The 14,424-nt window shown below is 41.7% G+C and overlaps 1 protein-coding gene across 1 annotated transcript; it reads right to left on the minus strand.

The window, feature by feature from the left end:
• Positions 1–3,774: 3,774 nt before the first annotated feature.
• Positions 3,775–14,075, minus strand: srd5a2a (steroid-5-alpha-reductase, alpha polypeptide 2a). Its single transcript, XM_047044030.1, has 5 exons — positions 13,537–14,075; positions 6,681–6,844; positions 6,348–6,449; positions 4,449–4,599; positions 3,775–4,308 (listed from the first exon to the last, which is right to left on the minus strand). The coding sequence occupies exons 1-5, from the start codon at positions 13,812–13,814 to the stop codon at positions 4,242–4,244; spliced, it is 762 nt and encodes a 253-aa protein (XP_046899986.1). The 5' UTR covers positions 13,815–14,075; the 3' UTR covers positions 3,775–4,241.
• Positions 14,076–14,424: the final 349 nt, after the last annotated feature.

A 14,424-nucleotide genomic window follows, 5' to 3' on the forward strand; every position in this document is an offset into this window, starting at 1 on the left:
GGCCTTCCTGTACTCATCAGGGTCCCCAGAGTTAAAGGCGACAGTGCGGGCTCTCAGCTTGGCCCGGACCGCGGCATCAACCCAGGGCTTCTGATTTGGGAAAGACCGGACAACCTTCTTGGGGACAACGTCGTCAATGCAGTGCTGGATGTAGCTGGAGACAGTGTCTGAGTATTCGTTGATGTCCCCATCAGCTGCCTCCCTGAACATTAGCCAGTCAGTGGTGTCAAAGCAGTCCTGGAGGGTCGTCACACACTCGTCACTCCATAGGTGAACTGACCTCTCAACCGGTCTGACCTGTTTAAGCTTCTGTTCATTTGCGGGGAGGAGAAGAATGGAGGTGTGATCAGCCTTCCCAAAGGCAGGGCGGGGGAGGGGTTTGTAACTGCCCTTGAATGTTGTGTAACAATGGTCAAGGATCTGGTCTCCACGTGTGAAGAAGTCAATGTGCTGATAGTACTTGGGCAGGACTTTCTTCATGTTGGATCTGTTGAAATCACCAACAACAATGAAGGCTGCCTCTGGGTGCACATTCTCCAGACCATTGATAATCCCATACAGTTCATCCAAAGCAGCGGCCTTGTCTGCCTGGGGGGATGTAGACTGCACTCATGACGACCGCAGTGAATTCCCGAGGCGGTTAAAACTAGGAGGAAAACTTGCGCAGTCCTCGGGTCGTCGAGACCCACCGTTGTGTTGCGACAACTTTACCTAATACGAAAATAAAGGAAAGCATTTTCTTTTAACCCTTGTGCTACCTTCGGGTCGTTGTGATCCACCGCAGTGTCTGCGTTGTCAATTACAAACCAGCCCCCCGCCCCCGAAGTGAATATATCACGTTTTATCACTAGTTAACACCAGGTGGAGCTGTCTCCGGGTCGTTTTGACCAAGCGCAGTGTCTGTGTTGTCAATTATGAAGCCGCCAATTAAGGCAGTCGAATTAGGAAGGCGTCATTGGGCTCTCTCAACTTGACGAGGTTGGATCCACGCCTCCAACATCTCTGATACGCCTCCAACATCTCCCCTGAGTCTAATGACGCCTTTACGATTTGACGATCACGACCCCTCTTGGCGGGAGAATTAGCCAAGCGTCAGAGAAACCGCAGCCGGACCTCTCCCCCTCTCCGTTGCACCTTTGTATTGCACTTTCTATGTCAAAACTATGCAGTGTTTGAATGCTCTAATCATAATTTCGTTTTTTTTCCGTAAAATTTTGAATTGAATTACAACAAGGTACAACTTGTAAAGATTGTGCATTTGTGGAATGGGCAACACAGCTAACCGCGTGGGTAGCGGCACAATTTATTTTGCCAAAATCCCCTGCAATATTCTTCTGTTGATATTCACTCTCGTTTTGAGTTGCCATTTTTACACTTTATTCATTTTTACACTTTATTCATTTTACACTGTCAGGGACCTCAGAAGCGTGTGGAAGATCCATACGCAGCCACAACAGCTTGGCACCTCCTCCTCATGCTGGTCACCAGTCTGGTCACACACTGCTGTGGGATGGCAGTCTATTCCTCAACCTGAGGCCTGTTCCATAAAGCAAGTTTACCGAATAAGCCAGACTTATGTCAGTGAGTCTGACTAATTTCTAGTTCATTCGGTTCCATAAAGTTAGCTCAACGTAGTTCGAACTCGTTTACTATGGCAACTTAGGCTGCGAAACTAGTCTGGTCAGGGTCAGACTAACTGTCAGGCTTAGCGTGACTTGGTGCTTAACCAGACGTTCTTCTAACACTGACCCAACAGGAAAACGATGATTTACCACGTATATTCTCATTTTCTTATTCTCACCAGTTCAATATGTTCAACATTGATAGAAAATCAACTTAAATAGCCTACATAGGCTACAACATTTAGCCTAATGCATTAAACAATGATGAACAATGCTTTGATAGACTACACCCCATAGCCGTTAATGTATGGTTGCTAGTTTGTGATTTCAAATGTTTAGGCATCAGGCAGGCCTATATCTCAATCTAAATTATCCAAGTATAATTATCATAGCAATATAATTGTTAACAGTAGCCTACAATTGTAAAACAAACCTAAATCCGCCCTCCATTTCCCCAACACAAAAACCATGTTAAAATGTTAGGCTACTGGATAATGTATTGATTAATAGTAGGCTATTTATTTTAAACTATGTCAAAAAAGCCAATTTACTCATGAGCACACGCCACACAAACGCTGAAATCAGTGACAGAAATGACTGCAAACCGACCATCGTCCTAGACTACAACCTCAACAAAGGAGGTGTCGACAATCTGGACAAGGTCATCTCGGCCTACAGCTGTAAAAGGAAGATGGCCCGCTGGCCCCTCGTCATCTTCAAAAACATCGTTGACATCTCCTCTTACAACACCTTTGTGATATGGAGAGAGGTCAACCCCAACTGGATGCTGCGTAAGCGCAACAAGAGGAAGTTTGTCCTCGAGCAGCTCGGAAGGGCCCTTGTGACTCAGCTGATTGAAAGAAGACAATGTCTGCCCCGCACGGAAGCTGCTGCTGCGGTTTTGAAAGATCTACGGATGGCCAGCTGTCGCGATCCACCCCCTCAATGGCAACCCGAAGAGGATGGTGCAGCAGCAGCCGCCGCCTCCTCATCTACAGGAACGACCCTGCCGGTCCCTGCCAGTAAGAGAAAGAGATGTCAAGTCTGCTCGGTGAAGAAGGACCGTAAAACGTTCACCGTTTGTCGCAGGTGTAACAGGCATGTCTGCAAATCCTGTTCGCATGTATACTGCCCCACATGCCCCAACAAGCTGGGCTTCGGCCAAGGAGAGGTTCCCGTTGACCCTGGACGACCTGCGGGAGTGTGTGCAGAAAACTGAACAACTCAGTCGAGTGCAGAAGAGGGCTTTGCTCAAGTCACAGCACAGTGCTGCTACCACCACCACCACATGCATAAGATGTATAGATGATGTATCAGGATGGCAGGCTGGAGGTCTATCCCAAGCGCTGTCTGTGGGTCGGTGTCGTGCATGGTGTGACAACTTTTCATGATACAAAAATATCAAGTGAAACATTTGATTTGATTCCTCGCGTTGTCTGCCTAGTCTATGACGCCACTCTCGTGCCGTTTTGGGGTCCTGGTAAGTCAAACTGACGTTGTGACAACTTTTTCATAAAAACAATTAAGTGAAACCTTTTATTTCTAGCCTTGTCTGCCTAGCCTAGTAGGCCACTCTAGCACTATATCCTAGTCTGTGACTCACCATACCTAGTCTGTTACGCCACTCACATGCCGTTTTGGGGTCGTGGTGAATCACAGTCATGATGTGACAACCTTGTAGGATGAGCTGATGTGCGAAGGGTGGTGGGTTCTAATTAGTGGTGGGCATAGATTAAAAAAATTAATCTAGATTAATCTCACTGTAATCTTGGCGCTAATTAAAATGGCTCATTTGAATTCCGCCGAAGACATTCAGAATATGTGTGCTACCCAAATAATGACTAAACTTAAGTCTTTGAGAACGGGTTTCTCAAGCCAGGTGGCGAATTTAGACCAGGGGCTCATCTCCTGTTTCCAAAATGCATAAAAAAACTGCTTGAGAAAGCTGTTCTACTATGATAATTGGTGATGAAAATAAATTATGTTCAATAAGATGTATTAGAAATTACAGTTTCAAGTATTCTGGTTAATCCAAGAGTAACTATCTGTTATGTCAATTTTACAACATTTTGCCAGTTTGAAGGAGGAATCCGCCATTGCTGTTTGCAGCTATATTTTGTATTTTCTATATTTTAAATTGTTGCTCTGTTCTGTACTGTACCCTGCTGTTATTGCAAACTGCAATTTCACCACTGCGGGACAAATAAAGGATTATCTAAATATACAAAATAAATACAGTACAGTATACTAAACCTGTAATACATGTAATAATAACCTATACTAACCTAGAGACAAGTGGGGTACAATTAGTCCAATGTCAAATGGAACTGCAGCTCAAACCATGTTATATGTGTAATATATACCACACCCTATATATTATATACCCCACATCTTTTATTCACTCCTTCATTAAACAACCATGAAACCTTATGATGGTGAAGTGGATTGTGGTATAGAATTTCATGTTTACTATAATAACCAAACAAAAGCACAGTGCACGGGTCACATGCATGTTTCAATTTCCTACAAAAACAAGATAAGGGGAAACATTTTTTTTTTGCAAAAACATGAGGCTGCATCAGTGCTCTCTGGTTTGCTTCATAAGGCAGTTTTTCCTCTTCATAGGAAGAAAGGTATCACTGCTCTCCTTGTCTTGGGGTACTCATCAAACTTTTCTTTGTAATACCTGCAATGGAGTAAAGAATACCACTGACATCAGCAGACATGCACCCAAACTACTGCATTTAACTGAGTTATTTACATATATACAATGTTAAACTTAATTATAAGACCTACACAGATATCTCTGGATTCTGAGAGAACTACCTGTGATGATGATAAGCTCGCGGTCCAATGGCGCATAGAGTGAAAAGGGCAAATGAGAATGTAGATATGGACCATGTCGCAATGGCGTACCCAACCCACTCCACTATCTCTCCAAAGAAGTTTGCACCAGATACATACTCAAACATTCCACCTAGGAGAAAAAAATATATATAATTAGAGGGAAAAGGTGCTGAAAGTGATGATTGATATCCTTGCATCTTTTACCATTGATTAATTATTTGGGTTACTACTTTATTGAAACTAATGACTATTTTTTACAAAATCAAACAAAGTTTCTTGACCCTCAGGCAATACATGAACCCTATACATGAACATATATGAAATAGTAAATCATTTCAGCGTACGGTTTTTCTCAATTGCTTTGGTTCATTTCTTGAAACAGTAATAACATTCTCAAAGCTCTAGGTTATTGTTATAATAGCTTCTATGGTACAGCTCAACACGAAAGCTCACCTGCAAAAGGTCATAACTCACCCAAAACATTTGACTCATGCTTCAAAACAAACTCAGAAACTCATAAAAAGTGTCTCATAAAAAGTAAAAGCCCTGAAAATGAAAAGTTCCTTTGGTATTTTCTAAACAATGGTGGCTACAATGTTTAGATGTTTTATCAGTATGGTAGTGGACCATGGTAATGTTCTTTATATCAACATTTCAGTTTTGTCCTATTTATGTTTCATTGACACTGAATGTTTACTGTACTAGATTGTTATTTTTGTCTAGCTAGCTGAATCTATTTAGCATCAAACTCTATGCTTATTTCAACAGTACAAGGTTTGACAGTACATTACACATTTCACTCACATTTCCACAGAAATTATTACTGTATTTCTATTTACGTACACTAATTCTTACAGCAGTTACAGTAACAATGGACAAAACGCAATGTAATGCATCAATAAACAAGGAAAATACTGAACTGTATGTCCAGTAACACACTAACACAGTAAAGCAAAATACACTAAATACTTCACCTTACTGGATGACTCATGGCTCCTGTCTGTCTGACCACAGATTTTCATCGACATCACGCCTGATATTTTCCTTCCCTATTTGTTCAAGTTTAATCTGACAGGTGATTTACCAATTTCTGCGAATATCCCCCAAAAATCTAAATGACTGTAATGATGTTCATGCCTGACAGATTTAGCCAACAGAATGAACTATTGCATAATGTTGTGCATGTGATGACTAAACACAATGAAATAATTCAGACATGTTTTGGAGAGTACAACTATTCAACTGAGAAACGACAATCAGTTTTAATCAGCAAGATATATTTAATTGGTAATTTTGCTAATTGTAAACAATTATACTTACTCATTAGGATATATGTGATAAAACATTAGCAATTTGTTTAAAAGAATGAGACATTCAAATATTTAGTGAACAAGTGCCCTGGGGTTTGAAGGTTTGCACATGTTGTTCTGAAAATATTCATTCTCATTTAAGAATTTTGCCAAAGCAATTGAGGAGAACTGTCATGAAAAGTGGCGGGGACCAATTTGTCATTTACAAAAAGTGTTCATGCATAATGAAACATATGTCCCTGAAAAAACCTACAGCTCTTTGCCTGCAAGCAAGATATATGTTTCCCCATTCAGTGTCCAACCTGGTAGGCCTGCCGTCAGGGGGGGTGAAAGGGTACAGATGACCCAGGCCCCATTACCCCCTCCCCCCTCCCCGGTAATAAGTAACTCGCCCTCACCCCCTGCCCCCTTTCATAACTTAACTCAAACCCGCCCCCCCCCCCCCCCTCCCCTGGGCCCAATAGTGACCCCCCTGTCCATAACTCTTAGGACTGGCCAGCAACCCGGAATGCCTGTAATGTGTGCAGCTGCCAGCAAACACTTTATTTCTCCAGAAGTCTCATGGTACCTTTAGGAATCTTGTAAACAACTTCTCCTGGCTCTCTCAAATTTCGCAGAATGTGGTCACTATGAATGTTTATAGCCATACCTAAGAAAAACAGAAGTAAACCTAAAGAAAAAGGGAGAGTATAAATAAGTGGTTGTTCAAAACCAAACAGTAGTACTAAGCTCAACTCTAGTTCTGTCAAAACCATCATGCAACATGAAATGCATGCTTCAAAAAATTGATGTTGTTAACTTCACACTGAAAAAAACACAGAAACTGTAAGTTACTGTGTCACAGTAAATTGATTAGACGAACACTGGTACTCTTGTATCTACTAATTCCTCCCTCACTCACCAAAACCCAGACGAATGTCTGTCAACCAGGCACCATCGTAGGTGGCACAGTGGAGCAAGTAGTGGGCCTGGAGAAAACCGTTGACTGTGCAAAAGACCATTGCAGAGACAACAATGTAGAGAGGAGAAGGCCGGCCTTTGTTAAGCAAGGAGTAGATAAATGTCCTTAAAAAGAGAGGAATACAATTTTCAGTATGAAGAAAAAGTTAATGAGTGTCACTCCAGCCCATACTATTCATCTTTGAATGAGTCGAAAGCAGCAGTTTCCAACCTAGAACCACATGTGGGAACCTGCGTCTTCAAGTCGTCTGTAAGTCGTACTGTACCAGCGAATGTCAATGGTTCATAGCTAGTATTGGGCCGTTGATCAGGAGATTGCTCAAATCACAATTTTAACTAACCCTCCCGGCTTAAAAGACGATCATTGGGGATTTTGTACACATCGTTGTCGATGACAGTAAAACTACTCTCGCTACTCACTAGAGCAGGGGTGGAGAATGTCCGGCCCATGCATTATTTGTTTGCAGCAGCACTATTTTAATATGTGGAAGGACTGTGGAGGTGCGCAGCGTTGCGTATCAATGCACCAAAAATGTTCGCTCGCGCGCTCTGGGCGCTCGCACTAAGTGTGAAATTCCTTACTAGCAAATCAAACCCAGAATACGTTGTTGGTTTGGCGTAAGCCCCGAATGTTTACAATGTCTGGCTCCGCGCCTGATTAACACTCGGATCAATAAGCAGTCTAAAAAATGTTAGCAATATAAAAAAGTATACAATCTCTTTCCGTAATCATGATAACCCCCCAGAAATGCACACCCCAGTCAAAGCAGGCTGCATCCGTCCCAGCTAACATCACAAACCTCACAAAGAGAAGCCGTTCCAGCCATCACATTAGGGGTGAGTTAATTAAATGTTTGACCAAATAAAGCAGGCACATTCTTAAGTTGATAAGGGTTAGTCTGTATGGACCCCGAATGATTTTATAAATATCCAAATAGCCCTTTTCAGAAAAAAGGTTCCCCACCCCTGCACTAAAGCGAGGCAGAGGAGGAACCGAGGGGAGCCTACTAAGAGGAAATAGTGAGGGCATGAGTATGCCTGACCTTAGTACAGGTTGTAACAATCACTACGTTTACATGATGGTATCAATTCGAATCTAGCTTTATTTGGATAATGCACATTTTTGGGGCAACTGCTATTATCCCAATGTTTATGGCAGTGAATAAACCGATTCACTTGGCCAAAAGCATGTCATGTCCCAGTAAAATACGTGGCGCACAACTAGTGGTGATACAACGCTTTCCGCTTGACCTCGTCACTACTACCAACAACAACAACATCTTGAGAAAGACAGCGAACGGAGAGCAAGGTGAAACTACGTCCCTCTACATTTAGTGCATGATGACAATAGGTGCTTGACCTCGCCACCACTACCAACAACAACAACATCTTGAGAAAGACAGCGAACGGAGAGCAAGGTGAAACTACGTCCCTCTACATTTAGTGCATGATGACAATAGGAGTACTGCGGGGGAGTCAGATGGCTGAGCGGTGAGGGAGTCGGGCTAGTAATCCGAAGGTTGCCAGATCGATTCCCTGCTGTGCCAAATGACGTTGTGTCCTTGGGCAAGGCACTTCACCCTACTTGTCTCGGGGGGGATTGTCTCTGTACTTACAGGAAGTCGCTCTGGATAAGAGCGTCTACTAAATGACTAAATGTAAATGTACTGCGAATGCAAACGGCGCTATTGGCTCGCGTTGTTTGTTTGTTTTTGCCGGGCCGTAGCCTGACGTTGTCAAACTCATAATTCTAGTCAGAATATGAGTCTGAAACCGCTCCGTTGGGCTGTGAGTATGGGGCATGTTTCAACCAAACACGCTCAATTGGATATACCTACAACCAGTCCTACGTACAACTTACCAGAGCAACGTAGTATGTTGTTTGTTGAAAACAAATTCAAACCAAGCGCTCCTTGGTGATGTGGTTGATTACGTTACTGTTGATCATCTGTCCATCGTTGTATAAAGCCCGCCCTGACAATTTCATTGGTCCGAACAGCTCCTGTTTGGACATACCTTTTCCCCAACCGAGCTACCCCAGACCCAACTTCCCATCCACATTCTTTTGTGGGCAGGGCTAACTTAAGCTGGCAGCCAGGCTAGCTGGGCTGGCTCCCGGCAGCGACAACTTATCGTCTTTTTCGACTTCAGTCTAGTTCATAGTCCAATTCACCATTTACAATAATGCGATGTCCGAATTATCAACCGACTCGGATTGAGTTATCTCGGGGTGTCGATCGGATCGTAGCAATTATTTGAACAAAGGTGTTTACAAGAAAGGGATCATTCTATTTCAGTTCAAATAAGCCAGTAATTTGAATCCATGTAACCATGGTGAATGAGTCAGGACGAACGCTTCTGCTCCCTGTCTGTTGAAATAAAAAAACAACCGCTCTGGTAAACAGTTGTCTGTAGGGATGCACGACATTGAATTTTAGCCGATATTCGATATGCCGATATTTACAAGCTCATTTTGGCCGATTGCCGATGCCGATATATACACCTCTGCTTTTTAATTATTGAAAAGTCTCTCCTGTACTAGAATTAATCTGTTATTATGATGGGGTCCTTGCTGTAGATATGGGACATAAAAAACTTGATTTGTATCATTTTAAAAATAGACATTCACTTATGAAAACTATTGAAATGATTTCAAATATGGCAGTTTAATTTATATTTTCACGTCACAATTTTCATACTTGAACAGTACCTCCTTGAACTTGAACAACTACAGTTTCCTTAAAACTGTGTTGTTGACAATGACACATTCTTGACACATGCACAGAATGCACTTGTAACTCTGTAAACTTAAAATGTATCACATCACTGACACTTTACAAACTCTGCAAATAGCCATTTTGTCATCATCCGGCATGTTGAATAATGTTGTTGGCGCTCATAGTAACTTCTAAAACTGATTGATCCAATCCTTGATTGTGATTGGCTATATCGACATATGTTATGTCCTCATAACATAACTTTCCATATTACTGCGCATCGAATATTTCAAATAAAAAAGACTGTACAAAGTTACACGGTAGCAAGCAACTTAGTCGTAAAGAGAATGCAGAATTTGTTGTGAATTTTTATTTGCTGGGTGGGCCGACGTTTGACGAGTGGTGGGAGACAATTGACAAATGGAGGAGAAAGAGTTTTAAAAGACCTGGGGCCTCATGTATAAACGTTGCGTACGCACAAAAAGCGTTGCGTACGCGGTTTTCACGTACAGTTTGTGATGTATTAAGATTTACTTGACGTGAGAATGTGTGGGCCGTCACGGAAACTTTTGAGCAGATGTGAGAATGTGCAGGCGTCCGTAAAATCTTGTCTGGCTCTGTAATGTAGCAAATTCGAACTGAAAAGTGCCAAAACTCACAAAATATTACAGAATAAAGTTTCCACTACTACGTTTATTACATTGACTATTCAAAAAATCATAAAAATAAAAGTTTGCTCATTAATGTGTATGATCACATAAAAATGCCAAAACCCGAAACGGGAAATGCTATATATCCTTCTGTTTAATCCGCCACCACTTAATAACTTCTGTTAAACTTGAGGGTGTCAAACAAAAGACAAAAGACAGGAAATGCATGTCATGCTAACGACCCTATAGCTGCCATGCTGTTACGATGCGCCACCACTCGTTTCTTCATTTAAAGTTTTACATCGGACCATTTCTTCTTAATTTCTGCCATGGTCCGGTTCACTGAACCCACAGCATTTATGGCCCTAAAATAATAATAATGATTTTATTTGTAATGCACTTTACATTTAGCTAAATCTCAAAGTGCTACAAGTTAAAAACAAGAAAGGGCGCAAATAGTGACAGTTTTCCATTCCGCCGACTTTCTTTTGTCGCTAATACCTGATGACAGGCCACCAAACAGGACACATTTTCTCGCCTCCACCTCTGTTGTCAGAACCTTGATCTCACAGTCACTGTATTTCTTCAAATAAACGCTGTGGCGTTTAACGTTCATTTTTTGTGCAGCATTTATTCAAGGGCGGCGTTTATTAAGAAATACGGTAATTCAGACAAAGAAATTACCTCATGGAGTGCATTTTTAGTCCATCTGCATATTAATGTATGGGAGGAGGCAAGGCGGGGTCAGTGGCTCGTTCACGTGCGGTCAATCTCACGTTGATTGTGATACCGATATTGTGCAGATATTATCGTGCATCCCTTGTTGTCTGTTTGAATAACATCAGCTCTAATAATACTAAATGGTAGAATCAGATGTCCAAAGGCCTGTTCCATAAAGGCCACTCAAAAAAGCTGAACTTCAAGTCCAAAACCTGACTTGAATTAACTTAACAAGTCATGGATTATATTGATCCACCATGGCAAAATGCAATTTTAACGGCTACGTGACTTCTTCTCGAAAGAATGTTCTCTTTAAGACCCGTACTATGACAGCTTTCTCATCCACCACTTCATCAAAATAAAATTACATACCTTGATTGACATGAACGATAGGATACGTGGGTCGAGGTCCTTTTTTATAGACCTTTACTTCATTTAACAAAAAACATACACCCTCTGCACACATCTCAATTGACTTTTCTTTAAATAAACACTATTAACCAATACATTATCCAGTAGACTAACTTTTAGTTAGGCGACGTTTTTGTGTCGGGAAAATGGAAGATAGATGTATGGATTTCGGTTTGTTTCACAATTGTTGGCTACTATTAACTAATATGTAATTATGATAATTATAGTGGAATGATTTAGATTGAGATATATGTAGCATCAGCCTAAACATTTGATATCACAAAGTACCATAAAGCCATAGGTTTAACGTAGGCTATGTAGGTTTGTTTCAATTAGAATTAGAATTGGGTCAGTTTTACAGGAACATCTGGTTAAGCACCAACACGGGATAAATCTGACAGTTAGTCTGCCCAGGACCAGGCTAATTTCACAGCATAAAGGCTGATTTATACTTCACAGAGTCGGATGGATTGGTTGAATTTATACTACTCCGACGGCTCTGCGTGCTGAAAGCAATTCACCGCCAGAACAGTAGATAGCGCTGCGCTGTGATGCTAGCTAGGTTATCGAAAAGTCGGAGCAAATTTACAAATTTTCCGTTTCATCAATAAAATAAGCACATTTTCAGCAACTACACTGGCCATTTCTCGTCACATTTTAATTCAGATGCTAATTTACATATACTGTTTAGCTGAAATATGAATTGTAAAAACTTACAACAATGGTGGTCAAAGGATTCTGTTCTCTTGTTGGTCACGGCAACCCCGCCCCTGACTCAAGCAGTTCTTAATACGGACCAATCACAGCCAAGGGGTATCCGTAAAATGACGGACGGACGGATAGTCAGGAAAATCAGGAGGTGCACGCAGAGCTCTCCGAGGGGTTCGGAGAGGCCACGGAGAGGGAGTTCCTTGACGGAGAGGTTCTCCCTGTGTGCGTGTCCGTAAAAACGCAGAAGTATAAATTGGCCTTAAGTTTGCATGGTAACTGAGTTTGAACTCAATTGAACTGGCTTTATGGAACTGAATCGAGTCGAAATTAGTCAGACAAACTGACATAAACCTGGCTAATTCGGTAAACTTGCTTTATGGAACAGGCCTCAGGTTACAGTCAGGTTGATTGCAACATGCATGTAGCAATTTAGCGGATGTGTACTAGTGTACAAGTACTCTGCATAGTCAAGCTGTATATTTATATGTTGCTAGTTGAGTGCCTACATCCCCCCCCTTCAATCATACTTAAAGGTTGTTATGAAGGCTGAAATGGCCCTTGAAAAAGTTTCCCCACCCCTGCACTATAAACATACTGCTAAGAATTTTTGAGCCCCATGAAGAGATTGCTATTTGGGCCACTACCCCCTACCCTGCTTGGCTATGTGTAGAAAATTGGCATACTGCAAAATGTAATAGGATGCAACAGGACATTGTGAAAAGGCTTCACATGCCTTTTCGCTATACCTTTTAAATCCCTCCCACTGGTATGGCTTTGTGCCACGAGAGCAAGCTCTTAAACGTATCACACGTTTGTTCAGTTAATACTTATTATATTAACAATGTACATTTAAAGCACTTTGTGACCCTGTCTGTAAAAAACGCTGTATAAATACATTTTACTTACTTACTTTTTATTTACAGCTGGCACAACAACATGGGTTCACAGACCATTGCACATTAAAACCCACCGTCAGTACATCTTTCCTCTGGTTCCCACACACTATTTTCACCACCTTCCCCTGGGTATAAGCGTTTACTCCCCTTGTCAGTCTTGTGAGAATGTTAATCTTTTTGTCCTGTTACAACATGTAGTCTGTTCCTTCGTGTTCATCTTCCCAAGTCTTCCGTGTTGTTATTGCCTGTGTTTTTGGGGTCGTTAACAGTACCTGAGTTGGCAAGTATTTGAGGGGTAATTTTTAAGTTAGGTAGTAATTCATTTGAATTATTTAATTATTTAAGTTATTTCTGCCTACCATGTCATACAATTGGGTCCACAAGCTCTGATGGCATGTGATTGTATGGTGATCAAAAATAAACGGAACAGTGCAATGATAAATTCCTTAACTACATTCTTACAATGGCATCTCATTTACAGTAGTGTCAGTAAAATGCACCGCCTAGTTTAGTTCCACAACATGCTCTGATAACTGTTAACTGTTACAAAACTAAAAACAGCTGCAATAAAACTGAGCAAACTGTGCGTGTTAAGAATTTCGTATTAGATTTCAATTAGGAAAACTTAACTCTTGAACCCCACTGAGTTCCCTTATGTGGAACAAATTTATGTCTGTTTTCAAGTTCTGTACCTTTGAAAGTAATGCAGACAGAAGGTCCAGAGAAGCAGGTTTCTGCCCAGGCTGTGCTGGGAGTCGGTGGTTAGGACTAGGAGCACAGGCACCAGGAAAGAAGGTAGCTCCTGAAGGAACCAGGCAACTTTGGCTGGACATGTTCTTCCTGGAGGTCCATCACAGCCCACATAGCGTCCATAAGGAGTGTGAGTCTTGGTCTGCTTGATAAAATATGCCACTGCACTAAAGATTAATCCCCAGCTAAGACATTGTAGAAAGCTCTCCCTACACTCCATCCCTCCTATTTACTACACTTTTTTCAGTCAAAAAACTCAGGTCAAGAAGAATGCTTTCGCTTAGGATAGAGCACCTTCTGGGTTATCGAAGAGTGTGTTCAAAAAAACATGTGTTGGGAGGTCCTCTCGTAAAAATGTCGGCTATGTGTAGAGAATTTACCCACTGCGCAAAGGATTGTGGGTCAGAATAGCCACAAAAGCATTCTGGCTGGCATATGTAACAGGATGCAAAAGGACATTGTGAAAAGGCTTCACATGGCTTTTCGCTATACCTTTAAATTCCTGCTCAGGTATTCTTTGAGACCGGCCTTTCCCCGCTGCTATGGCTTTGTGCCATGGAGCAAGCTCTTAAACATATCACACGTTTGTTCAGTTAAAGGGGCGATTTACTGTTTTTTTGGGGTATTTCACACTGTTCCTTAAGGTCTCCGAATAGGGTATGTAACATTGGTTGGGTTGAAAATAGCCTGGGTGCTATGCCCCGTGATAGATCCTCTGAAATTTTCCTGGGACAAAACACAAGCTTTTATCCTTTTATGGTATGCTCATTAATATTTAGATGAGCTGCGCGCTGATTGGTTGGTTTTCAGTGAGTGAAGCTGTGGAGCAA

Source organism: Hypomesus transpacificus, chromosome 21 (assembly GCF_021917145.1).
Source record: "Hypomesus transpacificus isolate Combined female chromosome 21, fHypTra1, whole genome shotgun sequence".
NCBI classification, from domain to species: domain Eukaryota; kingdom Metazoa; phylum Chordata; class Actinopteri; order Osmeriformes; family Osmeridae; genus Hypomesus; species Hypomesus transpacificus.

Bases quoted from the DNA above. Each gene is read 5' to 3' on its own strand.
- srd5a2a (XM_047044030.1), bottom strand. From the start codon at position 13,814: ATGGAGTGTAGGGAGAGCTTTCTACAATGTCTTAGCTGGGGATTAATC. The intron at 6,845-13,536 runs GTACAGAACTTG...TCTCTTTTTAAG, and splicing joins TGTCTGCATTACTTTCAAAG to GACATTTATCTACTCCTTGC. The intron at 6,450-6,680 runs GTGAGTGAGGGA...CTTTTTCTTTAG, and splicing joins AGACATTCGTCTGGGTTTTG to GTTTACTTCTGTTTTTCTTA.